The 26,077-nt window shown below is 41.8% G+C and overlaps 1 protein-coding gene across 1 annotated transcript in view; it reads left to right on the top strand.

Annotated features, from left to right (window-relative positions):
• aff4 (AF4/FMR2 family, member 4) overlaps window positions 1-17,679 on the top strand; it is a gene marked incomplete at its 3' end in the record, with an annotated part of 28,955 nt that extends 11,276 nt beyond the window's left edge. Inside the window, exons 4-21 of the mRNA XM_080013337.1 lie at window positions 1,844-1,882; window positions 2,036-2,122; window positions 2,461-2,494; window positions 2,587-2,650; window positions 2,877-2,969; window positions 3,883-4,036; window positions 4,706-5,480; window positions 5,646-5,797; window positions 7,028-7,113; window positions 8,653-8,887; window positions 9,757-9,854; window positions 12,352-12,415; window positions 13,452-13,588; window positions 15,440-15,511; window positions 15,790-15,883; window positions 15,994-16,037; window positions 16,682-16,893; window positions 17,552-17,679. Of these exons, the coding sequence (XP_079869463.1) occupies window positions 1,844-1,882; window positions 2,036-2,122; window positions 2,461-2,494; window positions 2,587-2,650; window positions 2,877-2,969; window positions 3,883-4,036; window positions 4,706-5,480; window positions 5,646-5,797; window positions 7,028-7,113; window positions 8,653-8,887; window positions 9,757-9,854; window positions 12,352-12,415; window positions 13,452-13,588; window positions 15,440-15,511; window positions 15,790-15,883; window positions 15,994-16,037; window positions 16,682-16,893; window positions 17,552-17,679 (2,568 nt within the window). The remainder of the gene's footprint in view (window positions 1-1,843; window positions 1,883-2,035; window positions 2,123-2,460; window positions 2,495-2,586; window positions 2,651-2,876; window positions 2,970-3,882; window positions 4,037-4,705; window positions 5,481-5,645; window positions 5,798-7,027; window positions 7,114-8,652; window positions 8,888-9,756; window positions 9,855-12,351; window positions 12,416-13,451; window positions 13,589-15,439; window positions 15,512-15,789; window positions 15,884-15,993; window positions 16,038-16,681; window positions 16,894-17,551) is intronic.
• Between the last annotated feature and the right edge of the window lie 8,398 nt (window positions 17,680-26,077).

Genomic DNA, 26,077 nt, shown 5'->3' on the forward strand with positions numbered 1-26,077 from the left:
TGAACACGTCAACATATGTACATATGTATTTCATCTCAATAGCACAATCAGAAATATATTTACTGTTCTCAGTAAATATATTTCTGATGGGGCTATTGAGATGAAATTTTCACCAGATGTTGGTAACAACCCAAGTAATCCACACATACAAAGAAATCAGAACATAGATGTCCATATAAATTACGTTATGTGTAATAAAGTGGAATGAAACAGGGAAAAAGTGAACACGCTTGCTGAAATGTATTTAATACCTGCTGTCTTGAAGCTGTCATGACTGATGGTAATGACAGCTTCAAGACACCTCCTGCATGAAGAAACTAGTCGCATGCATTGCTCAGGTGTGATTTTTGCCCATTCTTCCACACAAACTGTCTACAAATCTTGAACGTTCCGGGGGCCTCTTCTATGAACTCTGATCTTTAGTTCTTTCCATAGATTTTCAATTGGATTCAAGTCAAGTGATTGACTGGGCCATTCTAGAAGCTTTATTTTCTTTCTCTGAAACCAATGGAGAGTTTCCTTGGCCGTTTCATCTCCAGCATCCTGGTAGATGGCAGCAGATTCTTATTAAGAATGTCTCGGTACATTTCTCCATTCATCCTTCCTTCAATTATGTGAAGTCTGCCAGTACCATATGCTGAAAAACAGCCCCACACCATGATGTTTCCACCTCCTTCACTGTTGGTATGGTGTTTTTAGGGTGATGTGCAGTGCCATTTGTCCTCCAAACATGGTATGTGCTATGACATCCAAAGAGTTCAATTTTGGTCTCATCTGACCAGACTATTTTATCCCAGTATTTCATTGGCTTGTCCAAATGTTGTGCAGCAAACTTTTAACAAGCCTCAACATGCTTTTTCTTCAGCAATGGTGTCTTGCGCGGTGAGCGTGCATAGAGGCCATGGCGGTTGAGTGCATTACTTATTGTTTTCTTTGAAACAACTGTACCTGCTAATTCCAGGTCCTTCTGAAGCTCTCTGCGAGTGGTCCTTGGACAACACTTCGAATTGTTCTTTTGACTCCTCTGTCAGAAATCTTGTGAGAAGCACCTGGTCGTGGCCGGTTGATGGTGAAATGATGTTCTTTCCACTTCCGGGTAATGGCCCCAACGGTGCTCACTGGAACATTCAGAAGTTTAGAAATACATCTGTAACCAATACCATCAGTATGTTTTGCAACAATAAGTTTGCAAAGGTCTTGAGCAAGCCCTTTGGTTTTACCCATCATGAGCTGCTTCTTGTGTGACACCATGGTAATGAGAAACCTTTTTATAGGCCATCAATTAGGACTAAACCAGCTGATATTAATTTGCACTGAGAGGGGGCAGGATTGCTACCTAAATACTGACAGATTTCAGCTGGTTTCTTGGCTTCCCATTCCTTTTTGCACCTCCTAATCTCCATGTGTTCAATATTTATTCCCTGTTTCGTTCCACTTTATTACACATAACGTAATTTATGGACATAGATGTTTTGATTTCTTTGTGTGTGTGTGGATTACTTGGGTTGTTACTAACATCTGGTGAACGTTTCATGTCAATAGCCCCATCAGAGTTATATTTCCTGTAAAAATATTGACGCGTTCAATACTTATTTTCCCCGCTGTACATGGTCGTACATATATGCGGTGAAATGTCATGACACCCGGTGATTACGCACAACTAACTCTATAAGCTCTAAAAATACAAAAATGTGTGTAATTGACACGAGGTGCTAGCACAGGCGGCCGCACGGACTTCCTGACTCTAATATTAGTCTTCAATGGATTTTGGCTTGTCATCTTACAACATACAGCTAAACACACGCATGTGCTGAATGTGCTGAACATTTGTTTGTGTCTACAGGGATCTGGTGATGCCAACTGTGTGGATGAGATCCTTAAGGTAGGTACAGGAACATACTTTTTGATATTCAACTGAAAATTGTCTCCTTGTACACTCAGTGGTATAAAATGGCAAATTCTTCAGTTTAGTTTCACTCAATTTCACATTTTTTCCCCCTTATGTGCTTCCACAACTCCCCTCCTCCTCCTTCAGGAAATGACTCAGTCATGGCCTCCGCCGTTGACAGCCATCCACACCCCCTGCAAGACGGAGCCCTCCAAGTTTCCATTCCCCACAAAGGTTCGCAGTCACCAGCGGCCATGTATACATCTAGTGCTATAATGCACGAAGGCAACTTGACTCACAGATTGTTGTTACCAAACCTTGCCTTCCTTAATTCCCCATAACTTAAATTCTCCACTCACTGGGGTTTTGGTGTTTACATGTAAAACCAATCTTCAAGCTCAAATAATGATCATAGGGTAGGAATTACATCTCACACTGTACAAACTCACCATGAATAGATTTGCTAATTTTTTTAAATTACATTTTATATTATAAAAGGCATTTGATCATGTCAAAAAACATAATAAAAGCATGAATGAGAAGTTTTGACATCATTGTTCATTGTTTCTCAGGACTCTCAGCACTCTGGTTTCCCAGGTGGCCACAGTGAGTATCACGCACAGTACACGGCCCATTAAGATCATGGTAACACATTGGAATGGTACATAGTAGTCTCTTCATGTTTTTTGTGTTTCTAGAGAGATGCAGCTCGTCCAAGAGCTCCAGCAGTCACCAATCCAAGGCCTGCGAGGACCCGGCCAAGTACGTGCTTTGACATACATATTACCATCCTTTTTAACAATAGTATTTCTATTTTTTGACACATGGGCAGAAGTAATGAAACACTGTTTGTGGGTAAACCTTTAGGTTTGTCACCTGACGAAAGAACCACCCAAACTGAGCACTTGATAATACCATAAGTAACTTTGTAAATATCGCCAATATCGTTTGAGATGTGGATTGTTTAATACAATTGCATACGTTTCAGTATGCTGGAGGATGACCTGAAACTCAGCAGCAGTGAGGACAGCGATGGGGAACAGGACTCAGCCAAAAATGCCTCCAGGAACACATCAGCGAGGTACAGATCAGCTCACTAACATCACATCTAATGACACAGAAAACATTTGAATATGGTCATATACATCAAAATTATAGTATCTTACAGAAGATATTTACACACAAGAAATATTTGAACAGTCTATGAAGTTTAAGATATTAATTAGGTAGTTAGTTAGTTAGTTCCTCCCGTTCCTTCTGGAACATTGGGCGACGAGCCCCCACCATTTGCTCCTTACCAGAATTGCCGGCACTATATTATGATAACCAAAATTCCAGATGATATCTAGACGCGTATCACAATATCGATATTATTTTGGTACACAGGTACTCCTCACTTAATGACCGAGTTTGGTTCCTAGGACCAGGTGGTTAAGCAAATTGGTCGATAAGCGAGGACCCGTGTTATTTCACGGTAAGGGGACGTGGCCATTGCGAACGAGTGCCCTGAATACTGACAGGCTGCGGGAATGAGACTGAGAACGGTGATGAGATGTGTATACAGTGTATATAGTGTATACAATATATATAGTATATGAAGGGTGATGCACGATGAGATGCTTGATGCTGAGACGCCACGCATGCCGGGGTATTGTAGGCAGTGCACAATACCGACTGGTCAGAGAGCTGGTTGTAAGTCCGATAATAATGTACAATGTAAATTCAGTATCATCGGTATTAAGGTATTATACAAAAAATGACATAATTAATTATTGTATTATTATTCTTAAGCATAAATTAAAATAACTTTAACACAAACAAACTTGTGTGTACATTGGCATGTTCTGCTGTTGCGGCCCAGCCTCACTGTAAGATAAAAGGAGCCAAAGATGCCAAAAAATAAGATGACAATTAAATTCTCAAATATTTGTTTTTTTTCTCTTAAAAAAACCCCAAAACAAACACCTCACTCACTACTTCTTCTGCCACCCAAGCAACAACAGTAACAACAGCGAGGGAGCCGACCATTCGAGGGACGACTCGAGCAGCCGCAGTGGCTCAGAGAGCAGCTCGGGCTCCGACAGCGAGAGCGAGAGCAGCTCGACAGACAGCGAGGCCAATGAGCCCCCCAGACCTGCTTCTCCTGAGGTAATGACCTCCTGTTAGCCTAGCGGAGGGAGGCAAACCTGCCAGGCCATTTTGCGCAATATTAATAAATATCAATACACTCTGTACTCCTATCATGATATAGCTTGTTTATTCATGAGCCCATGTTGAGTTGGACTGAGGTTCAGGACCTCGAACTTGGTACGGCAACATGTAAAGTTGATGAAAATTATATCAGACCAGTACCAGTGTTTTAGAACAGTATTGATCATAGAAATCTGTGGTCATACCTTCCTGGAATTATTTATTTGTACGACCTGGTTAAAAAAAAACCAGATACTCGGGTACGATTACATTTCTGAATCAATTTGAAAATTGTAATATCAATACTTTGTTTGGAAGTAATGCCATATACCATTTTCTGCTTATCTGAAATGCCACCATAATCACAAAAGAGTTGAAATATTAAATTTCTGTGTTAAACTGAATTTGTTCCATGAAATATTTTTGTGTATGAAATGTCAATACTGTATATCAATATGGAATTGTATCGTGACTCATCTCATCAATATTGGATGCAATTGACATTCTTAACCAATACCATATTTTGATCTTTTTCGTACAGTCTGCTTTTAGGAGTAGGTGTGTGGTGTCTTTGAAATTATTGTCATTATACATTTTCTATCCCTGATGTGTTCTGCCTCCGATCAGCCTGAACAGCACATGGCCAACAAGTGGCAGCTGGACAACTGGTTCAAGAAGACCAAACAATTATCTCCGGCGTCTCCAGTGGACAACAACAGTGTCCCAACCAAGTACAAGAAGGAGGGACGGGATAACGGCTCAGGGCGGAGCTACAGCGGCCAGGGGGGGTCCAAAGACTCGGGCGCTCCGACCCCCAGCAGAGACCTGAGGCCGGCACAGAAGGGGGCAGAGAGCAGCCGTAGCCGACAGAAATCCCCCGCTCAGAGCGAGGGCAGCGCGGCCCAGCGAAGGACTATGGGTAAAAAGCAGCCAAAAAAGTCTGAGAAGCCCCTGGTGGTGGAGGAGCCCAAAGGCGGGCTGAGGGTGGAGAGCGAACCGGCCCCGGGGATCCCTCCTCACCGGCCCAAAGCCGCCACCAAGGGTTCCCGCAAACCAAGCGTCAAGAAGGAGCCCAAGTCCTCGCCGAGGCCCACGGCGGCCGCCACCACCACCACCACCACCACCACCACCACCTCCACCTCAGACAAACGCAAGGCCAAGGCCCCCACCAAGACGTCCCAGAAATCCAGGGAATTTGTTGAAACTGACTCTTCCTCCTCCGACTCGGAGGAGAACGACAGCATTCCGTCTTCCTCGCAAACGCCCAAGTACACGGAGAGCATCCGGACCCCTGTCTGCGTGTTGTCCCCCATGGAGGAGAAGGTCCTGTCTCCGCTCAGCGACCCAGAGGAGCGCTACCCAGCCAGGCAGCCACAGACGCAGGTCCTCCTCGTCAAGATAGGTAAAATGTGTTTTGTTTTGCATACATTTTCAACTATTTTACACATTTTCTCTGCAGTTGGTTTACTCTTGCCTCATTGGATGCCTCATATAGCCTCATATATTAGTTTTCTTTTGCATCAAAAACAAACTCCATGCAACCTTTTTTCCCCGTTTTCGTAAAAAGACCTGAGCCTGCTGTCCAGGATTCCTGGGCGCCCCTACAAGGAGCCGGCCGAGATTAAAGTGGAGTGGGACAACTCACTGGAACGGGAGAGCAAGGACTTCAGCAAGCAGAGCACTGAGAAGAGCTCAACCAAGGGCAAGAGGAAACACAAGGTACGAGGCCGTAACCACGTTCATGTTTAGAGAACTCGACGCCATCTTTTTAATACCACCAGAAAGTAAGCCGACGACCCACAACAAAAGAGCGCTGTCGCTACAGGCGTCTGTATCTCAAGTTATTTCCTATTTAAATGCAGCATGAGTTCTACGCCTCACGTGAACCTCAAACATGTGAACCTTTGCAGATTTTCTTATAAATTGCCCCTGACCTTTTCCCTGACGATATGTCATATTGCCTATTGATTTTCAATATTGTCTCTATTTCAGATTTTTGGAGAACAATATGGTGAAAAACCAATTACCAATCTGCTAATTACCTCCTGGTCCTGCTTACAATTTTGTAATAATGCTATTCACTGACATCACATCCTTTCAGACCTTTCATACCAAACCAGTCATCAAATAAGATATGAACACTCAATTAATCCCCCCTGGGTCGAAATTCCTATATTTAATATAGGGAGGTTTATATTTTAAAGACACATGTTTTGAATGTTTTGTCTTAATTCAACTATTCAACTGAAGGAATCTTGTGACTCGAGCACTGCATATCAATTTTAGCCCGCTACAGTGAAGTTAAGCTAAATCAGTTATCAAGCTAATGTTTGCCATTCCATTCAGCAGGGCATGATGCATATGATTCATAATTGACCGTCTCTAAAAGACCGTCTCGATTTGATTTTCTCCAAGAGTAATGACATGATCTTAAATGTCACCAAGTGTTCATTTGATCTGAGAGTTTACAGCGGATGGCGTGACTGAAAATCGAATATGTGGCCCCATTTATTACTAGAACAGCGATCTACAGCAAAAGGGAGGAGTTTCGGCAAGTTTGTTTAACTGGAAGGACACGTAATTCTCCTTTGCTATCAGTAAAAGCTGAATTTTTGCGCAACGCACATTTTATAAGCATTGCGCAGCGTAGCACATCTTTCACCTCCATTTTTTTTACTGGTAATTGATTTAGATCACACTAGCAAATTCATGTTGTTCTTGGCAAAAAATATGTTTATTAATGTATTTAATTTCACATCTGCTTTATATATGTTGACTTTAAAAGTTGCATATATAAGTAATGTGCGGGGGGCTGCATGTTCGTATAGCAGCCCATTTCAGTAGGCGGTGGGTCATCATTTGTGTGTGGGCAGTTAGAAATTAAGGAGGAATTATTGCTGGCTATCTACAATGTTTTCTTTCTCTCGTCCCGTCCCCCCATCCTTTTAGAACGATGAAGAGAGCTCCAAGCCTGACAGTAAGCGGTCCAAGTTGGAAAACAAGTGGTTATGGCATCATAAAAACAGCAGTAAAGAGTAAGTCGGGTTTCATTCGCCTCGCAATCTAGAGCTCTAACATTTACCTTCAATATGTTCAACTGTATTCAATTCTGCACCGGAAATGCACTCGGACCCAGCTATAACGTGCTTGTGTTGAATTACTTCATTGGTCTTGCTTCAGAATTCCCCTCTAAACTTTCTTGACGCACTGAAGTCATAATCCAAAAGCGCAAATTCTAACGATGTCGTTGCCTGTTTATGGTTCAGCCCCTTCTCCGAAATACTAACATAATTATAGAGGAACGACCAACAAACTGCATCAACTGACATGCTGACATGAATGTTAATCAGTCAATTAATTTTTACACAATTTTCCTGAACTACCTCACAGTTTATGTTAAGAGCTGGTATATGGTTAAAAGTGGTTATGGTTAGTTTCAGATTAGAAATGGTTATGTTTGGGGATAAGGTTAAAAATGGTTTAAGTTTAGGCATATGGTTAGAAATGGTTTACGTTTAGGTATGGTATTGGTGTGGTTAATGTCAAGGTAACTATTACCAAAGCGAAATGCAACCAAATTCCGCTCGGGCATATTCACGATTAAATCACCAATCGGCAATCATGGAGTCGACCGTGTTCTGAAACTGATACCCCTCTTAGCTCAGAGCTGTTTTGAATATATTGTTGATTATTTGTAATGTTCATTGTGTAAAAGTTTTCTTGTATTGCGTGTGTATATATAAAAAAAAAAAAGACAGCCCCCGTCGTGACTGTGTTCTTTTAACCCTCATTGTGAAGTGTATTGTCTGAATCAACTATAACCACAGAAATGGAATTTCTTTCATATTCTTTCATATGGAATTAATTTAGTTTCCTTAGTTTCTTACTGTTATGGGAAATGAAAAACTTAAATCTAACCGGTGCACGCGCATCGTGCAGTCCTTTGGCGCGGGGAGCGGACCGATCCTCCGGTTCAGAAACTGGCTTGGGGCAGTGCTGGAGTGGTTCGGGGCCCGGCGGGGAGCATTGGGGTCGAAGCGGCCCCCACGGAGCGGTCCCCACACTCAAAACATTTCGTGGTGAAAAAAACTCAGGAACTTTTGATTTTGGATTCTAAGTCGGTTATGAAATGATCGAATGATAGACGGATAATCCTGTTAATTTATGTTGCACGGTACGGTGTGTGGTGTGTGCGTGCCGGTTTCCGACTTCCATGCTGGTTTTCCTGTGTTTTATATTTTGGATCTATTTATTTTAGTTTCCTACTTGTATAAAACAAGATTTGTAAACACAACTGGGTTAAGGGACTGTCCCATTCCATCACGTAAATAATATATCCTGCATTTCTGTAACGGGGAGACCGCATATGCCGCATTACCTTACGTTCTATGCGAGCACCCCCACACCGCCCACCCTAATCCAAATGCAGAACATTTGGGGAGTCCCCAATGTGCAGACAAGTTGATCCTAAGTGAAATATTAAGTTGATACTTGGGTAACACTGACTTTCAATCATAAGGCTCAACTGACTCAGTTGATACAGAGTTGAGTAGTAATGACTCCTGTCTGACCAGGTCCAAGAGATCTCTGGAGAAAAAGGAGGAGCCGGTGCCCTCGCCCTCCATGTCGGGTCTCCAGCGCACACCCAAGGCGGAGCACCAGAGCCGGAAGAGGACAGTCAGCCAGTCCTCCACCTCGCTGTCCAGCAGCGCCGGCAGCGGGAAGGAGGGTAGCCACAGTGCCAAGGGAAACTCCACCTCCAAGCACAGAAAGGGAGAGGAAAAGGGACGCAGCGCACGCGACGGCAAGGTGGGTCAGTGGTGCGAGGTGTCTGACACGGCGTTCAATGTGCATGTCAGAGGTTCTCAAATTTTTTTGGCTGGTTTTCAGGTCCCAAGATTGTGACGATGACGGAAATTTGAGAGCATGAAAAATGTTACCCTCTTAATTATTTTGGAGCCAGCATCACTAATTGTACTTTGAAAAATGACTCATTGCCGGTCAGCATGGATATTTCACATTGCATATTCAGGTGAATTTGAGGATCATAGAGCATGGAGGGAGACCCAAATTGATCTTATATAAAACATTATATGTTTTTATATATATATATATATATATTTTTTTTTTAATAGAAGTCCAGTGCCCGTTCAAAACATGCTTGTTCAGAATGGGCTGCACTGCGGACATAAACGACTCAGTTGCAGAGCCCTGAGACCCTGCCCAGCCCCCTGTGAGCTGAGCAGCTTGCTGTTTGCTCGTTTATTCAAAGTTTATTAATACTACACGTGTCTGCACATGCTTGGGTCCTCAGCAATACACCCGCCAAGTGTGAAGTAGACCGGATGAACGGTTTTCGAGATAATCGCAGGACTTCACAGATTGGACCGAGATTCCTTCCTTTATAGTTAGATATCAATCAGTGAGCCATGTGCATATCAAGTGACATCACGACCCTCAGTTGAGAATGTCTGCCTTAAGTGTTATGATAAATAATTTCTTAGCCACTATATTGCCAATTGCCACAGGGAAAGAAAAAAACAAATGATCAGTTTTTAGTTTTTCTCCTTTGCTTTTGCTTGATTGTTTCAGCCTCTTTCACTTCAACACTGGGCTGTTTTTTCGTCTTGTTTGTCATCTTCTCCAACTGTATTCCGTGTACCCGGCTCTTTCTGCAGGAGAAGTCTTCAAAGGGGTGCGATAACCAGCTGGTCATTGCGTCGCTCTCCACAGACGGCTCTAAGTCCCAGAGATCCAAGCTGGTGTTTGAGGACAGGTAAGAGGACCCCGTTCCACTGTGGATAACCCCTCGCAGGCTCAGCGCACACAGCTGCCGCAGGGATCTAGGGTTGCCTTTGATGCCTAAAACTCAGGCTGTGGGAGGGGGTCCGTCAGTAGTGGATGTGTCAGAGTGGCGGCGAGATCAAGTTAATCTCCATTTTCAAAATCTAAAAAATGTAGTCTGATGGGGGGGCTTGGTCAGTAGTGGATGTGTCAGAGTGGCAGCGAGATCAAGTTAATTTCCATTTTTTTAAATCTAAAAATGGTAGTCTGCTGGAAAACCTCAGTCTTGTGCAGTGTTGCCAGATTGAGCGGTTTTCTGCCCTTTCCCACTTTTGATCACATTTGGCTGGAAAAAAATAGATAAATAAACCAGCTCACATAGATAAGATATGGGGTGGTTTTGTAACGATCAGAATGACTATTATTTCACCAGGTTCATTTACATACATGTATACTAGGAATTTGTCAATTTGGATCTTTTTTGTTATGCCTTACTATCATGAAAAAATGCAGCCTTAATGTTCAACTTATGTATTGCCTAGTCTCCAATCCTCATCCAGAAAATATTTGATTGACATTAGTTGAATACAACGGTAGTTCGGGGGTGGGAAGGGGGTCGGCCACCATGTCCAAACATTTGGTTGCCCATCCTACCATGGCAAGTCATCGGGTGTGGTTGTGCATGCCTACTTGCATTGTGTGACTATTTATAGCTCATATTCTAAGTCTAATCTTCATCGAGTCTAGTCTTCATGTGCCAATTAAAGAAATTGTGTGCAGCTGTAATGGCTTGACGTCTGTGTTAGCGTGCATGAGAGACCGCAAGAAAACGAGAGGTAATAGTGCCTAGTTTGTCACCTTTCATTATTTTAGTCGCTTTGGTGTGGTTCAGTGGTTGGTGTTTTGCCCTTATTAATGCTACCGTGTGGCAGTTGTTTTATTGAGCCTTAGCTGAAGTTACCTTACTTTTTTGATTGTCATCTGCGGTCGTAGTTTGCACAAAGGATATTTAATGTTTTTGTTTTTTATTTGTTTTGTTTTTTTCTGGCAATATAGAATTTGGAGTAGTTTTGCTGGCCTGCGTTTTTTCAACTCTGGTTGGACTGGAAATTGTCAATCCATCACTGGTCTTGTGCCTGCTACAGCAACCACTCAGGGTTATGTAGGAAGAACAATACTTTATAAGTTATCTATTGTTATTGCTCTGCCTTTTTTTATTTTTAATCTTGGTGTTTTTCGGACTAAAAGTATCTGAAACACGACAACTGCAGTACGCAGAGACATGGTTTAAGCTCGTTAGAACCGGGACGTTTCAGACATCTTGTCGTTAAAGTTTGATCAATATCGATCTACATTTGTAGCGGAGATAAGTGAAAAACCCGTAATTTCATTAGTTTCAGGAGCGGGCCACTTTGTGACATCATCAAAAAGTAATACAGGTCTAAGCTTGGTCTCTCAGAACTCATTCCCCTCCAGCAACTTGCGAGTGCGACACCTAGGCAGACAACTTGAGCCGGTGCTGCGTTTAAAGGAAACTGGGGAAACTGTAACTTGTGCTGCGTTTTAAAAAATGTTACACGAACAGCCAATTGTACAGAGTAGAGGAACAACCCTGTGACACGAACAGCCAATCCCCAGCCATGGCGCTCTCCGACCGGCAGTGCGCAGAGGGCATGAGCTGAGGCGGCAGGTCCTCCTCAAACACTTATTTGAAAAATAAAACTAAATAAAACTCGCCCTCCTCCCAACCAGAGCCGGGCACGGCTCCCATCCCTGCAAAAGGAGAGCGATTTAAAGAAAGAATTCACCTCTGACAAAGTCGGAGAATGTCCCTTGGTCGGCTTCAAACATCCCCGCATGTGATCACAGAGCACAGATAACGGAACCTCGGAAACAAGTTCCGTAATATGTACTTGGAATGACTAAACTAGACCCTGTGTATTGCTGCCTGCAGCTATATTTATTATTGTTATTATTAGTAATTTTTTTTTTCTTTAATTATTATTATTTTTTTTTTTTCAAGTATATGTGATGGTTGTTTCAGGGCACATTTTCAATGTTTGCACAAACTTATGTGCTTATACCACCACAGGACGTCAAAGTATGTTTAGAATATTTGTGTTTGTTTACTTACAAATAAAATGCTACATTTGGTGTAATTTTTTAACATTGTGGAGATGATTGTTTGATTTTTATTATATATAATACAGAACAAGGGTGTATTATTTTCTTTCTGAGACCCTGAGCATTGCAGGGGGTATTTACATTTGATAATGTATCACTTTGATAGTGTCTTTGTATTTTGTAAAAACTGAACATTTAAAAAAAAAAGCAAAAAACAATATTTATTATGAAATGCATTTTGCTGGTTTGCTTTTTTTATTTATTACTAATTATTTTATTAATTAATTGTATTGAACTTTTTTGGAAAAGAAACCCTAGTTTACATAATTTACATCATTTGACTGTCAACTCTCCTTGTGTTTCAGGGTCCATTCTGCTGATCACTACTTACAAGAGGCTAAGAAACTCAAACACAACGCTGATGCACTGGTAAGATCTTATGGCAACTTACACGTAACTGGGAGAAGAACAAGAAGTGGATTAATTAGAATTAGTTTCTCATCCAGGCAGACATTGCAAACGTGTGTTATTTAACTTACCATAATTGTTATGCCTGTCATTGGAGGAACTTTCAGAGCAATCATTTTTTGTCAGTGAACTGTTTATATGGGCAAACATTCACAAAAATGAACGGCACTCTCAGATGAAAAATATCACCACCACCTCAAGTGAAGAAAAAAAAACCCCAAATCAACCAGAGGAAAGGGCCTTAGAGCAACGACGAGGGTAAAGCCCTATGTAAATAAACTGTTGCAGTTTTTAATGGAATTCTGGGACTTGCAGTGCAATCCACCTAACACGGGTCATCTTACGGATTTCCGCTTGTGTCTTAATTCACAACTCTGCTCTCACATTGCCGCTCCCACCAAAGGGTTTAATATTTTATGCACTTTCAAAGCCCCTCGAGTTTCTCTTCAGTTTCACCATTGTCGCCCACACATTTGAGAACGCCATGAAATGGAAAACAAAATGCCCTTGTGTCACGAAGATGAGCAGGCAACTACAAGTGCTGTAGCTCTGCTATCAATTATTTACCTGGAGACGATCAGATACCCAGTCGCACCTACAGTTTCCCGTCCTATAGTTAAACCCCATGCCCATCGTTATCTGTTTGAACCCTGGTCCAAAGAGGACGTCTAAACCGTGCCCCACTAAATGTCACGCACGCCACAGCTACCCCCGGGTTGTAATAATCTGAAACAACGGCATGTTATTTGGCCAGATAATCGGTTACTTATTAGGGAAGTTAACCAGGCTCTGGCTCTCATTTAGGAAATGTGAGCAGAGCCAATTATTACATGGGCGCTCATCAAATTTAAGATGCTGCAACATTTTTTCCTTAAGTATGAATCATTTAGAAAAATATTTTTTTAAGTATATTGTCTTTTCTTACCTAAATACACAAACAGATTGAAGAAGGAGACCCGGGGCTTATTTATTTTGTGTGTCCCCCCCCCATGTGCAGTTGGACCGGTTTGAGAAGGCTGTGTACTACCTGGATGCTGTGGTGTCATTCATCGAGTGTGGCAACGCTTTGGAAAAGAGCGCCCAGGAGGCCAAGTCGCCCTTCCCCATGTACGCTGAAACAGTGGAGCTCATCAAGTAAGCACAAGCACAAAAAAAACTCAAATCCTTCCACCTTCTGGCATGTGTGCGTGATTGGGCTACATGTATCCCCATAAATGGACCACAAACAACAGTGTTGCATAGCAATATAACTGTTAAGTTTGAAGGTTTTCAAAACCTGAATACAAACATGAGTCTACACCTTAACTCGATTTATTTATCGTCAATAAATAAATATCAAGGCTGTGATTTTGAGAGTCGACGCAGTCCTGGGGGGCATTCCCTAAAGTTCGCGAGAATAAGGCGGCCACCCATAACCCATGATAGTGCCACTTTAAGCGGTAACGAGCGGTCATAGCTCAGCGGGTTCTCGAAACGCCTCTTGGAGCTAAAGCAGTGTGACTCAGCGGAGTCTGGATCAGATGGAGGTAGGACGTGTGCGCTCTCGATATTGAAAGGTTCAACCGATCAGCAGAACGCTTCCATCACATCTACAGAGCAAGAATTACTGACGCAACAAAATAAGCGAAGATAAACGGATATTCCTGGGTTTCCCCCAACGTATTGCCAGCCCCCCACCGGGCCTTAGCATCCGTGTTTTTTTTAAATTTTTTTATTTTTACTGTATTTTCAAGGTTGTTTAACAAATTATTCACTTTGTGTGTGTGTGTGTGTGTGTGTGTGTGTGTGTGTGTGTGTGTGTGTGTGTGTGTGTGTGTGTGTGTGTGTGTGTGTGTGTGTGTGTGTGTGTGTGTGTGTGTGTGTGTGTGTGTGTGTGTGTGTGTGTGTGTGTGACTATCCAAAATGGGTTTAAAATTGTATTTCATTGTAGCAGCGCATTGATTTTCTCTCTCGCTCTCTCATTGACAACTGACCCGTCTGAATAACCCTTCTCTCCGTGCACATTCTGAATCAAAACATGATCATGCACGGGATGTTTGAAACATCTCGTTGGGTTGGGCACCCTGTACCACCATGGCACAGGTTCCTATATGATAGGTATCTCGCGGACCGACTCGCAACGCAGATTTCATGCATCATGTTGGTGCCATGCTTAAGATGCCGATTGAAATATTCGTCCTCCTGTGCTGCAAAACCGCCACGCGCGCCTTCACGAAACATTGTCATTTGTAGCGAGCTGTAAATCCTCTGTATGACGCGCCGGCTCTTTCCTCTCCAGTGCGAACGGCGCAACTCGTCTCGGCGATCGTCAGTGTCACATTATGGTCGCCAATCAGATAAGAGGCGGGTTGTAAAAGTTTTCACGACAGATAACGTCCGAGTCATAGAAACTGTCAGTTATTTGTTAACATGTGAAAAGTATATGAAAAGTAATGAAGGACAAATTGGTTCCCTTCCAAAAAAATCTCTTCAAATGGCAACGATCAACATTTTTTTTCCTCTTTTAACAAAAATATAAAAAAAAAACCCCATCTATTTTAGATGTATTTTATTTCACTCAACTGCCGTACTTGCCACCGAGCCTAACAACTTTTCTGGCGTAAACCCTGTATTCAAAGTAAAATACATACATTAAATGTGCTTTTTTCACTTTGATGATTTAATTACAATGTGGAACTCGTCATGCAGAACTAAAGTCAAGCATCGGTTTCGTGTCGGAGCGGTGAACAGTGACATTCGCCGCGAGTCCTTAAAACTAGCCTCCTCCCGACCAAGCTAGCGCAAAGGCATATGTTGCCATGGTAACCTAGCCGGCATGTTTCTTGTGGGATAATAGGAACCCTCTTATATCGGATGTTAGTCAGGCTTAGCGGCCTTTAGGGAATACCCCTCTGGAAAACAAAAAATGACTTATCCCCTGAATGCATTATTTGAGCGTTTATAGTCCTACAGGCAGCTAAGCCTAGTTTCTCTCTAAAATTCCAGATACACGATGAAATTAAAAAGCTACATGGCTCCAGACGCTACGTCGGCGGACAAGAGACTAGCCGTTCTATGGTATGTATGCTAACCACCATGCCTATCGGGCTGCATGCTTAACGTGTCGAAATAGCCGCTCCCATCTTTAATTGACCTTAAGGAACACATGATGCTGACCTGAAATTCTAATATATAGAGTATTCAAATACAATATATATACATATTAATATATATGGAATATATACAATAATAACAGTCACATTTCTTTAATTAATTTTTTTTTTTATATATATAAATTGCTGCCGTGGTATTTTTCTTAAATCTTCCTGAAATGTCGAACTCTGCTCCCTCTGCAGCTTGAGATGCCAGTCCCTTCTGTACCTGCGGCTGTTCAAGCTGAGGAAAGAGAGCGCTTTGAAGTATTCCAAAACGCTCACTGAACACTTAAAGGTAGTTTCATACACCATTTCCCACATTTGACTTGGTGTTCTTTGTCATGAAAATGAATGCAGTTTTGTCTGGTGGGATGTCAGGCTGACATTTTGTTTCGTGTTTGACAGAATTCTCTCAGTAACACACAGGCTCCATCTCCAGGAATGGGAAAGTAAGTCATTTGTTTATATTTTTTTATAAATGTAATGAATTGACTTTATTAAAAAAATATATACATACTTATTTATTTTGAAAGTATAGAAATCTTATGCACACTATTTAGATTTCCATATTACCTGGCCTTCTATTCATGTATTAAAAGGTGCACTGTGTAGAATTTAGTGGCATCTAGAAGTGATGTGCAGATGGCAACCAACTGAATCCCCCCGGCGGTGCAACATGGCCACCTACATGGAAAAGGCGGTGGCCGTCAAACTGGGAAGGCCCTCTCTTGAGCCAGTGTTTGCTTTGTCTGTTCCGGGCCACTGTAAAAACAAGGTGGTGCAACATACTGTATGTACCCTATGTAGATATAAATGGCTCATCCTAAGCTAATGCCAAAACAACAATTCTTATTTTCAAGGGATTGTACACTCTTTAAAGAATACTTGTGAATATTATATTAATTTTCTGCGAAGTCAGTTTGGTCAATTCTACACACTGCACCTTTAAAGCCTGAATTATGAATTTTTCGAGTGTGCTTCTACTTGCACGGCATGGTGTATAACAGGTGTTTGCGTACATCTTTTGCGTTTAGTTTTTGAGCAATGTGAAGACTCCACTTAAGCTTACCTCCTCTCCTGTCGTGTGATGTAGCAAGGCCGGCATGCCCTCCCCCGTCTCCCCCAAACTGTCCCCGGGGACCGCTGGCGGCTACTCTTCAGGAAGCAGCAGCAGCGGCAGCACCTCAGTCACAATACCTCAGCGTATCCACCAGATGGCCGCCAGCTACGTCCAGGTCACCTCCAACTTCCTCTATGCCACTGAGGTCTGGGAACAGGCTGAGCAGCTGGCAAAGGAGCAGAAAGGTACAGACAAAAAAATATAATTACTTGATCAATCTGCATGTTTGGCTGGTCTCCAATCAAATATCCCTTAAATGCAGGGCTGGGTAAAAAAAAATACTAAAACCAACAATATTCCGATAGGATTCCATTCTATTGTTTCAATTTCTGAATCCATTTAGCAAATTGTATTATCGATACTTTGTTTAGAAGTTATGCAACTGATTTCCACTTACTCTGCTGGTGTCACTCGAGACACATTATATGAATTTAATTTATTCATTTTGAAACACTGGTCAGATAAAAAACACTATTTAAATTGTGTGTGTGTGTGTGTGTGTGTATGTGTGTATGTGTGTGTGTGTGTGTGTGTGTGTGTGTGTGTGTGTGTGTGTGTGTGTGTGTGTATATATATATATATATATAAATTTTCAGACCACCTTGTATAAAACCCTTTAAAGTGGTTAGGAAATAATAATAATAAATAAAAAATTCTTTTGCGGGCTGAATGGCAAAATCTGGAAGTGTGTGGCTTGATGGATGGAGAAGGAAAGGGCAAGTTTTCGAAATGTGACCTTCAAGGCGCAACTTACTTTTTAAAATCAAAGTGCCTGATTATTTCTTACAATGTTCTTTTTCTCTCTCTCTACTTCTCTTCTTCCCCCCCGTCTGGTCTTCTCAGAGTTCTTCTTGGAGCTGGACAAGGCGATGGGGCCTCTGATCTTCAACACCAGCAGCATGACAGAACTGGTGCGCTTCACGCGGCAGGGCCTTCACTGGCTGCGGCTGGACGCTAAACTCATCCCCTAGCCACAGTCTGCTTCCACACACACATTAAGACACGCATTCTCGCAATCCCAGACGTCAAACAGACGCGCGGCATAGTCCACCTCTGGTCTACCATATACACACACACACACACTTGCGATGAACTTCTCAGACGTATCCCCAACACTGTGTCCATTTTCAATACCAGCTTGCCAAAAAAAAAAACACTGCGCAATTCTGAGCGCCGACACCCTCAGCCACATCGCGCAGGGAGAAACGTTTCTCCCGCGGCAGAAGAGCTAACAACCACGCTGCGTACCGCTGCATCCTCACTCTCGCTGCTTTTCAGGTGAAGGGATTCTGAATACACTAAAAAATATCTAGTTTGGTTCCTTGGCTTCAAGCACATCTCCTTTTTGCGTGGATTTGATTTTTAACTATCGTTTCATTCATTTTTTCTTTTTTTTTTTTTTTTTACCAAAGTACCTCCCTTGAACCACCAAAGGTGCTTTATAAACGAAAAGGTTTGTCTCTTTATCTTTTTTGTGCCTTGCGTGTGATCTCCAGGAAGACAAATGAGTACCACCATGTCTGAAAGCGTTTTTAAATTTTTTAATTTTTTTTTTTTTTTTATGACTACATGTTTTGAATTCATTTTAAAAATGGTAAAAAATCAAATGGGAGACGGGCAACCATTCCAGTTTCACCTACAATCTTTGAGTTAAACCCCCGTGGCTTAAAACATAGAAATTACAAGTTAAGGCTTCAGAAAATGTGTGATGGCTTTTTTAGAGAGGTCCCAATTCTCTGGAAATTGTAATATTGGGCGTGCGTGTGTCTTCCTGTGACTTTCAACTGCCCAAAAAGTCAATTTTTTAGTACATGGATAAAAGCGGGGGAAGGGGTTTGGTTGAGTTACATTGTCTTTTAGAGACGGAGAGGCTGGAATCTTTCACCGTAGCCAAGACCCCATCTTAGGCCTCGAAAGGTTTGTCCGAAGCTTATTTTATATGAATCCTGTGCTGGAAGTATAGGAAATATTACATGTATACAATGCAGTGATTATCTTTTTTTTGTTTTACTCATTTTAACAAGGCAGTTTTTAGGAAGTTGCTCTGTGGTCACAAACTAGGAAAGCATGTTCAGTATGGGGGGGGGGGGGCACACACAGATGTGTCTGCTCTGTAGAGTAGCACACACTCACCACTGATACAGTTTAGCTGTGTTTATAGAACAAAGAATTCAAAATCTATGGATATATATCCCAATTACAAAGAAAAATGGCAAATATAGATTTTATTTATTTACCAAGCATTTTTTTTTTTTTTTTTTTTTTACTGGCTTAGTTTTAAAATTTCAAATGCATAGGCTTAAAACAGGGTGTCGAGGGATTACGGAATGCACAGTATTTGTATATGAAATTGTTCCTATTTAAATGTTCAGAAAAGTAGCTCAGTGGTTCTCCTACCTAGTGTCGTCATACATGTATTACATAACCTGTATAACAAATCTGTCACCACGTTATATTTATATGGTACAGCAGGCCGCCTCAGCACAAATGGCTAAATTGATTTGCCAGCGGTCCCAATATTTATCGTCTATTCGGTTGATTGTCATGGCAGCAAAATATGTACTCTGGTTCTTTGGAAGTGGGGAGGTTGAGTTGCACAGAAGAGGTGGTTCATGTTGTGGGGTTTCGAGTGAAATGACTCATTTCAGTTCACTTCCTATGAAATACACATGCTGGAAATATCCGAACCAGATCTGGATTTAATAGATTGTTTTGCAAATCTGGTTTTGTTTCATTTCATTGGCAGACGGGCGTGGTTTGTTGCCGGACAAAGTGCCAGAAAGTTAGATTCACTTTAAGTCCCTGTAAAGCAAAATTAATGTGTTCTGAGTTTGTCACACTGCAGACAAATGTGTTATTAACCACCCAGCCAAATGCGAAATGATAAAAAAAAAAAAAAAGTATATAGTATATAAAATTTGGTTTCAAAATCATGAAGAAGAAGGCAGTTCTCTGTTCTGAGACGCTGGGAGCGTGTCCCCTGAAAAGGCTGAAACCACGCCCAATCGCTTTTACCGTGTAATAATATATAAACGTTTACATTGGAGTAACTTCCATGTTTATATGTTCTGCTGAACCCAGTCCTGTGTCTAGTTGTTCACCTCAAAGCGCCGCTGTCTGGCTGTGGGACTCCCCGCTCTCCGCTGCCCCGTGCTGGCTCCTCCGCAGGCCAGGTCGGTGCTCCACGGCCTGCTAGCATGCAGCTAACGCAACCAAACCCTGGCCGGTCAAACCAACGGGAGGGTTCATTTTTGTACCGGCCGTCCGTGGCATGAGTTCAGTCTCCCCGAAGACACCTTTTACTCCAGGTGTTTATTCCCAAAACAGCCTTTTATCCCACACTCCGGGCTGATAACTTTGCTTATGACCACTGATGCTTTGTTTCAGACCTGGTGTTTATATCGTGTTAGGGGCGGGGCCATGCAAAGTATGACCGCTCCACATCATCAAGTCATGATTTAGCCCCGCCCAAAAAATCCAGACCACAAAAATGGTGATAAACCGTTCAAGGGTCTAACTCCACAATTAAGTACTACATCGTTCAGTCTTTTCACATGTTTTCAGCAGTTCCTTCCTAACATGTTTAATGTGTTCAGAAACAAATCACTGAATTCACTTTCCAGGGACTTTACTGGCTTCTCTGTGATAGCAGCTCGTAGCAGTGGGATGGGATTGCACTTTATCCTCCCCCTCGGGATGTAAAGGCGGCAGGGCAGAGCGGGAAGGCGCAAAAGGAAAGGTCCAAGCATCGTCTGTGTGAACCACGTCTTTATTGCTTTCAAATTTTAAAACTCACCCCGTGGCACTCGAAGTGAGTTCAAGCGTACTTTAACAGATATTTGCAAATATTTGACCCGGGCCTGAGTATTTTCTTTTTCTTTATTTCCCATCATTGGCTCCCTGGCCTTTTTTGCAGTGGGGGATACTGTTATTTCCTCTTGCACTTGAAATAGTTGAAGTCAGAGGATGTATTATTTTAATCTATGCAGGATTTGTACAAAAAATGGATCTGTTTCTATCCTCCGTATTTAATTTTTACGCTTGGGATTCTTCCCTTTACATTTTTTTCCCTTCTCAGAAAGAAGCCTTTTCCACTCAAGTGTATAATGCCTTTAGCTTTTGCAATTTGTGTGTGTGTGTGTGTGTGTGTGTGTGTGTGTGTGTGTGTGTGTGTGTGTGTGTGTGTGTGTGTGTGTGTGTGTGTGTGTGTGTGTGTGTGTGTGTGTGTGTGTGTGTGTGTGTGTGTGTGTGTGAGATTTTTCTAAGTAAATGCAGATGGCTTTGGCCATTTTATACTTTAAAACTGGAGGCCACTTTTCTCATAGGAATTTCTCTGGGTTTTGCCAGCCCACCCACTTAACGTCTCCATACACTGGTACACTTTGGAAGTAAAGGTCGCCAGATGATGTTGTATACACTATCAAATAGTCAAAAGTACAAGGTAATTTCACTATTCATATTTTTAATTTATTGATCTGCCCCTCTGCTATTTTTTCCTCTTTCCTTTAGGCTTTTTACAGAATACCTTTTTGCGTGGGATGGGGGGGGGGGGGGGGGGTTTAGATGTTTTGGGGTTGTTCATCATGAGATTTCAGTGCAAGTGGTAATTATGAATTTTAACTTGAAAGAATCCAGGGTAAGATGAATTCTTTTTTCTGACATTCAGTAGAAAGATGATGACACTTGCATGTTTCTATTTAAACAAAATGTATAAATTGTAAATAGAACATTTCTTTAAGGGTGAATTTCTAATACGGTTTGACATTTTTATTGAAATTTAAAAATGTTGTAAATTTGTGAAATACTATATGCACATTTTTTTCCCCTCCTCTCGCGCAGTTTAGATGACGTTCTCATCTCTTAACATTGTATATTTAATTGTATCTGTGCTTGTACGCTGTCTTCTGTTTCTCTGTCAATATCAGTTGCCACATTATCAGCAATGTCGCTCTAGATCCAAGTTGTACGATTTCTCCTGCTCTGTATTTAATACAGAGGTGTGTAAATCCATAAAATGTATTTTTGTTGATCTCATGGGATGGATGCGTGGATGCCTTGAGCGAGGTGTGTATTATCAGCGAGTCTGTAACCCAACACTTTTCTTCCTGGTGAGAAAGACGGATTTTACTCTGCGTCCATTTTAAACAATTGAATTGAGATGTCTTTTCAAACGGAGGAATTTCTCTAAACGTCAACAAAAAGAAGAGTTGCCGGAGTTTATACAGTATACTGTACGGTCTTTTTTCTAAAGATTGTCTCAGGTGAGACAAACAAAGTACAGTTGTCTGAATTGGCTTAGTTTTAAGAGAATGGAAAATAGAGATACTATATATTATGGATGCAATATGATCAAGTAAAGGTACTCAGTGAGTTTGGTCTTCAAACTTGGATTATGTAATTTAAAAACATTCTTGTGAAGTGAGTATTAATTGTTACTAATGGGAGTTTGTCCTAAATATTCTTTGTATTTTGCTGTATTGAGAATAAAATATATATGGTTATGTTTAGTCAAGCAATGCTGTCTTTTATTTAGAGCTTTGATAATTCTCCTGGGTAAACACAATTGTCAAATATACAGTACGCTGAAAATAGTCATTGTAACTTTTAGATTTGATTATATTGAAATATCAAGTTTTGCGGCAAAAACACTCAATCAATGAAGCTGGCAAGTAATAGATATTACAACCAGTATCAACCATAAATCAAAAATATGTTTTAAAACAAGTTAAATTCATAGTAGTGTATTAATATAATTCAACTGTTTTGAGAGGAAACAAGACATCAAATTGTAAATCAAATAGCTTTTCCTTTTAACTATTTAAGTGAAACCTTTAAGTGTTTTGCATGTTTGTTTAACCAGGGTGCATCAGGATTGAGGATTCAACCTAATATAATAAAATATGCACGTTCTCTGAGGTCCCTGAACTGTGACGGTAAATCTTGTCCGAGCTGAACTGCCACCCTGTGGTGATTGAGTAGTACTGCTGAAGTAATGATCGTTGATCATCATAAATATATTTAAGACATTATTGAAATATATAATTGGACCAATAATTGCAAAATCATCAGATTTGACAAAAAAACCCCAGTATTTGACAGTGCTACGTTTGAAGATTGTGGGAATTCCTGCACAATGTTTAGTCCGTGTGACTGACCATTAAGAAACGGTAACAATTCATTATTTCCCTTGTTTGATAAGCAACACGCGAAGTAACTCCCTTTATCTGCACGCAAGGAGTTCAAATAATAGTATTGATTAATTTAGTCGACTAATTAAAATTATTAGGACAGAACTGCTGTCATGTTTTATTACCCTGTGATTTTTTTTTTTAATACAAATTTGTTCTCATTATTGCCAGCGTGTATCGCAAAGGATTAAGTAAAACTTCATTTTGTTTTTAATGCGTTGTTATTATTATTATCATTACTTTTTGTCCGTGTGTTTGTTTGTGACTTGTCGGTATGAGGGCTTAAATCTAGTTGCGGGGTGTTGTCAAACTACAATTTGAATGCGAGTCTACAAAGAGGGACAAAAAACGTGTTAATAATGAATACAATTAAGTTCATGCACCTTAAACGACAACGACTAGAGTCGGTAGTTGGAACCCTGTCGGATTATTCGGAGTTTCGAGAAAATGACCAGACGATTTACCGACTCGGATGTTGACTCGCGGTCTCCCAAGCGTCAAGTCGTGAACGCACCATTAGTTAGTAAACTCACTGGCTAATGTAGTTCATTAAAGTATAACATCAGCGTTGCAAGTTTATACTGTCATGGTTCAAAACTCACAAAAAAAACCCCCAATAATCTATGATCTAAGATTTTTGCTTTACATTCAATAAGAACAAATAATAAATAAAAAAAAATACAAATCAATGCGGTGAAATAGATGGAAGGCACAGCTAATGCTGCTACCTTCCTTTGACAATCGGTCATTCCGCGTCGATAGTTTGTGTCCCCAGTGTAGCTCTGACGTCAGGTCTGATCATCTCTGCAAACTATCGATCCCGTAGGTTCGACTTGGAATTCGTAAATCGATAACTCGCCTGTTCCTTTGCGCCTTTCCAAGTCGGCGAGGAGTTGCACTTCTTCCGAGTCCCGCCGTGCGTTGGAACGCAGCACGGACGTCCCGGCGTTAGCCTACAAAGTGACGTCGCCGCCCCCCCCCCCCCCCCCCCCCCCAGCCCGTTTATAAAGGGCCGCTCCGCCGCAGCTCTCCGTGGTTCTCCGCCTCCTCCCACCTTCACCCCGGGGAGAGCCGCGCTGCTCGCCCAGAGCCCTCGTACCTGCTGCCGCCCGTGACATTACCAGGACCGGCAGAGCCGCGGGATGGGACTAGAATCCACCCGCTGATGTCCGGGAAGACGGCCGGGTGGAGGAGCGGGCGTGAGGAAGCAGGTGAGTCCCGGGAGGTGTGGGGGCTGCAGGTGGATTGTTGTGGCCGCGTGTGATTGGCAGCAGTTACTTTACTGGACCCACTGTTATTATGGCGACTAAAACAAAAAAACACAGAACTGGATGAATGTATTAGGGTACAGTAGGTATAATGGGTATCTAACTGAAATTATTGGTAAACCAAAGATGAGTTTGTTTTGTTGTGTTTATTTTAGACATTTTTTTTTTTACTTAGAATAAGTTTTATTTAACCGGGGTTCATTACATTGAGCTGTATGCACACTGTTGTGTAACTGTTAGTGTTAAACTAAAACTTTCCTCAAATATCACCGACATCTATATTGCGAGAAAAAAAGTCATTTCTTCTTCCAAAAATAATAAATTTACACCGTGACATCACGATACTTTTTTGTTTTTTTTAACTTTTCTTTTATTTTTAACTGTTTTTTTTTATTTTTTATAAACAACTCGGCTGATGAATTTGGAATAAGAGTTCAATATCATTTCCTGAAATTTACCAAAGGTAACAGGTGTTTTTTTGGGAGGGGGGCTGATCAAATCCCTCTCACTGTCTGGTCTTGATTTCCACCCTGTTTGTTTACCTAATATGGATTAATTGTGCCCCGAAATGTTTTCCTCCGTCTAATTAAATGCAGCCCCAACTACCCCCAATTGGCACCTCCACGCCATAGCAATATCTGCCGTAATAACTTCATGTAAAACTTGTGGTGCTGTTTGATGTGGACTGTTACCAGGATGTGAGTAGCTGGTTTCTCTAAAGTTGACAATTGTACTGTTTACACTATGAACTGGCGTTCCAGTGAGAACAACCTTGCTGAAGCTCATTTCCTTTCTTTAAAAAAAAAAAAAAAAAGACACGCACTTGTTCCTAAATAATGCAGGAGGGGCCTTTCTGCCTAATGACCAAAGTATGTTTTATTTAAAGGGGGAACAAAAGGTGCTAGCGTTTCAGAAAGGGGGTGTTGCAGGGGGGAAACCAGACACTAGTTGTTTTGTGCTTTGGCCAAAACTGAAGCACTCATGCGGTACACTGGTCAGATGCGGTGGGAGCAGGCAGGAATACACTACCGGCTCTGTTTGCCGCGTGCTGGCGAGCAGACCCAACGGACGGACGCCCGGGGGCCTGCAGAGCCCCAGACGGCTCCCCAACACCCACTAGAAATCTGACCCTGCTCCCCATCGCCCACTAGAGGTCTGACCCTGTTCCCCCTCTCCCAGTAGAGATCTGATCCTGTTCCCCATCACCCACTAGAGGTCTGGCCCTGCTCCCCAACACAGGTCTGACCGTGCTCCCCATCGCCCACTAGAGGTCTGACCCTGCTCCCCCTCTCCCAGTAGAGGTGTGATCCTGTTCCTCTTCGCCCACTAGAGGTCTGAACCCGGGCTAGTGACTGACTTCGTACAGAGGCCCCTACATAGATGCAAGTCTTATGACACACACATTTTTGGACACAAACAGAACATTGATGCACAAACATTTTGACCCCTTCACCCCTTCTGATTGTTTTGATTGTAAGCTGCGCGTTATGTAGTGAAGCATTGAATGGATGGACGGTTTGACCTGACTAATTGCATACAAATCCATTGAAGTTTTGAAACACAACTGTAGTGCTCTGCTTATAATGCAAAACATTCAAACTAGGGATCTTAACAATTAATCGACTATCGATTAATTGTTAATAAGAATTTAATCGAGTTAACATTTTGTCTTATTGATAAGAACTGAACAGTCTGCGGTCTTCTTGTTTTTGTATCAACGGGAGTCTCTGTGGTGCAGGGCCCAGCCAGGAAGTAGTAGTACTCACCGGAACGACAGGGGGCAGTCCAGAAAAAAATATGCAAGCGGAGCAAGACGTAGAAGTAGATGGAGGCTTCTGGAAGAACGATGAATGACGAACAACAAACATGGCTGTGCATGCGTCGATGGCGAAGATGAAACTATGTTTATTGCT

The sequence above is a fragment of the Zeus faber genome (assembly GCF_960531495.2).
Source record: "Zeus faber genome assembly, chromosome: 14".
Lineage (NCBI taxonomy): Eukaryota > Metazoa > Chordata > Actinopteri > Zeiformes > Zeidae > Zeus > Zeus faber.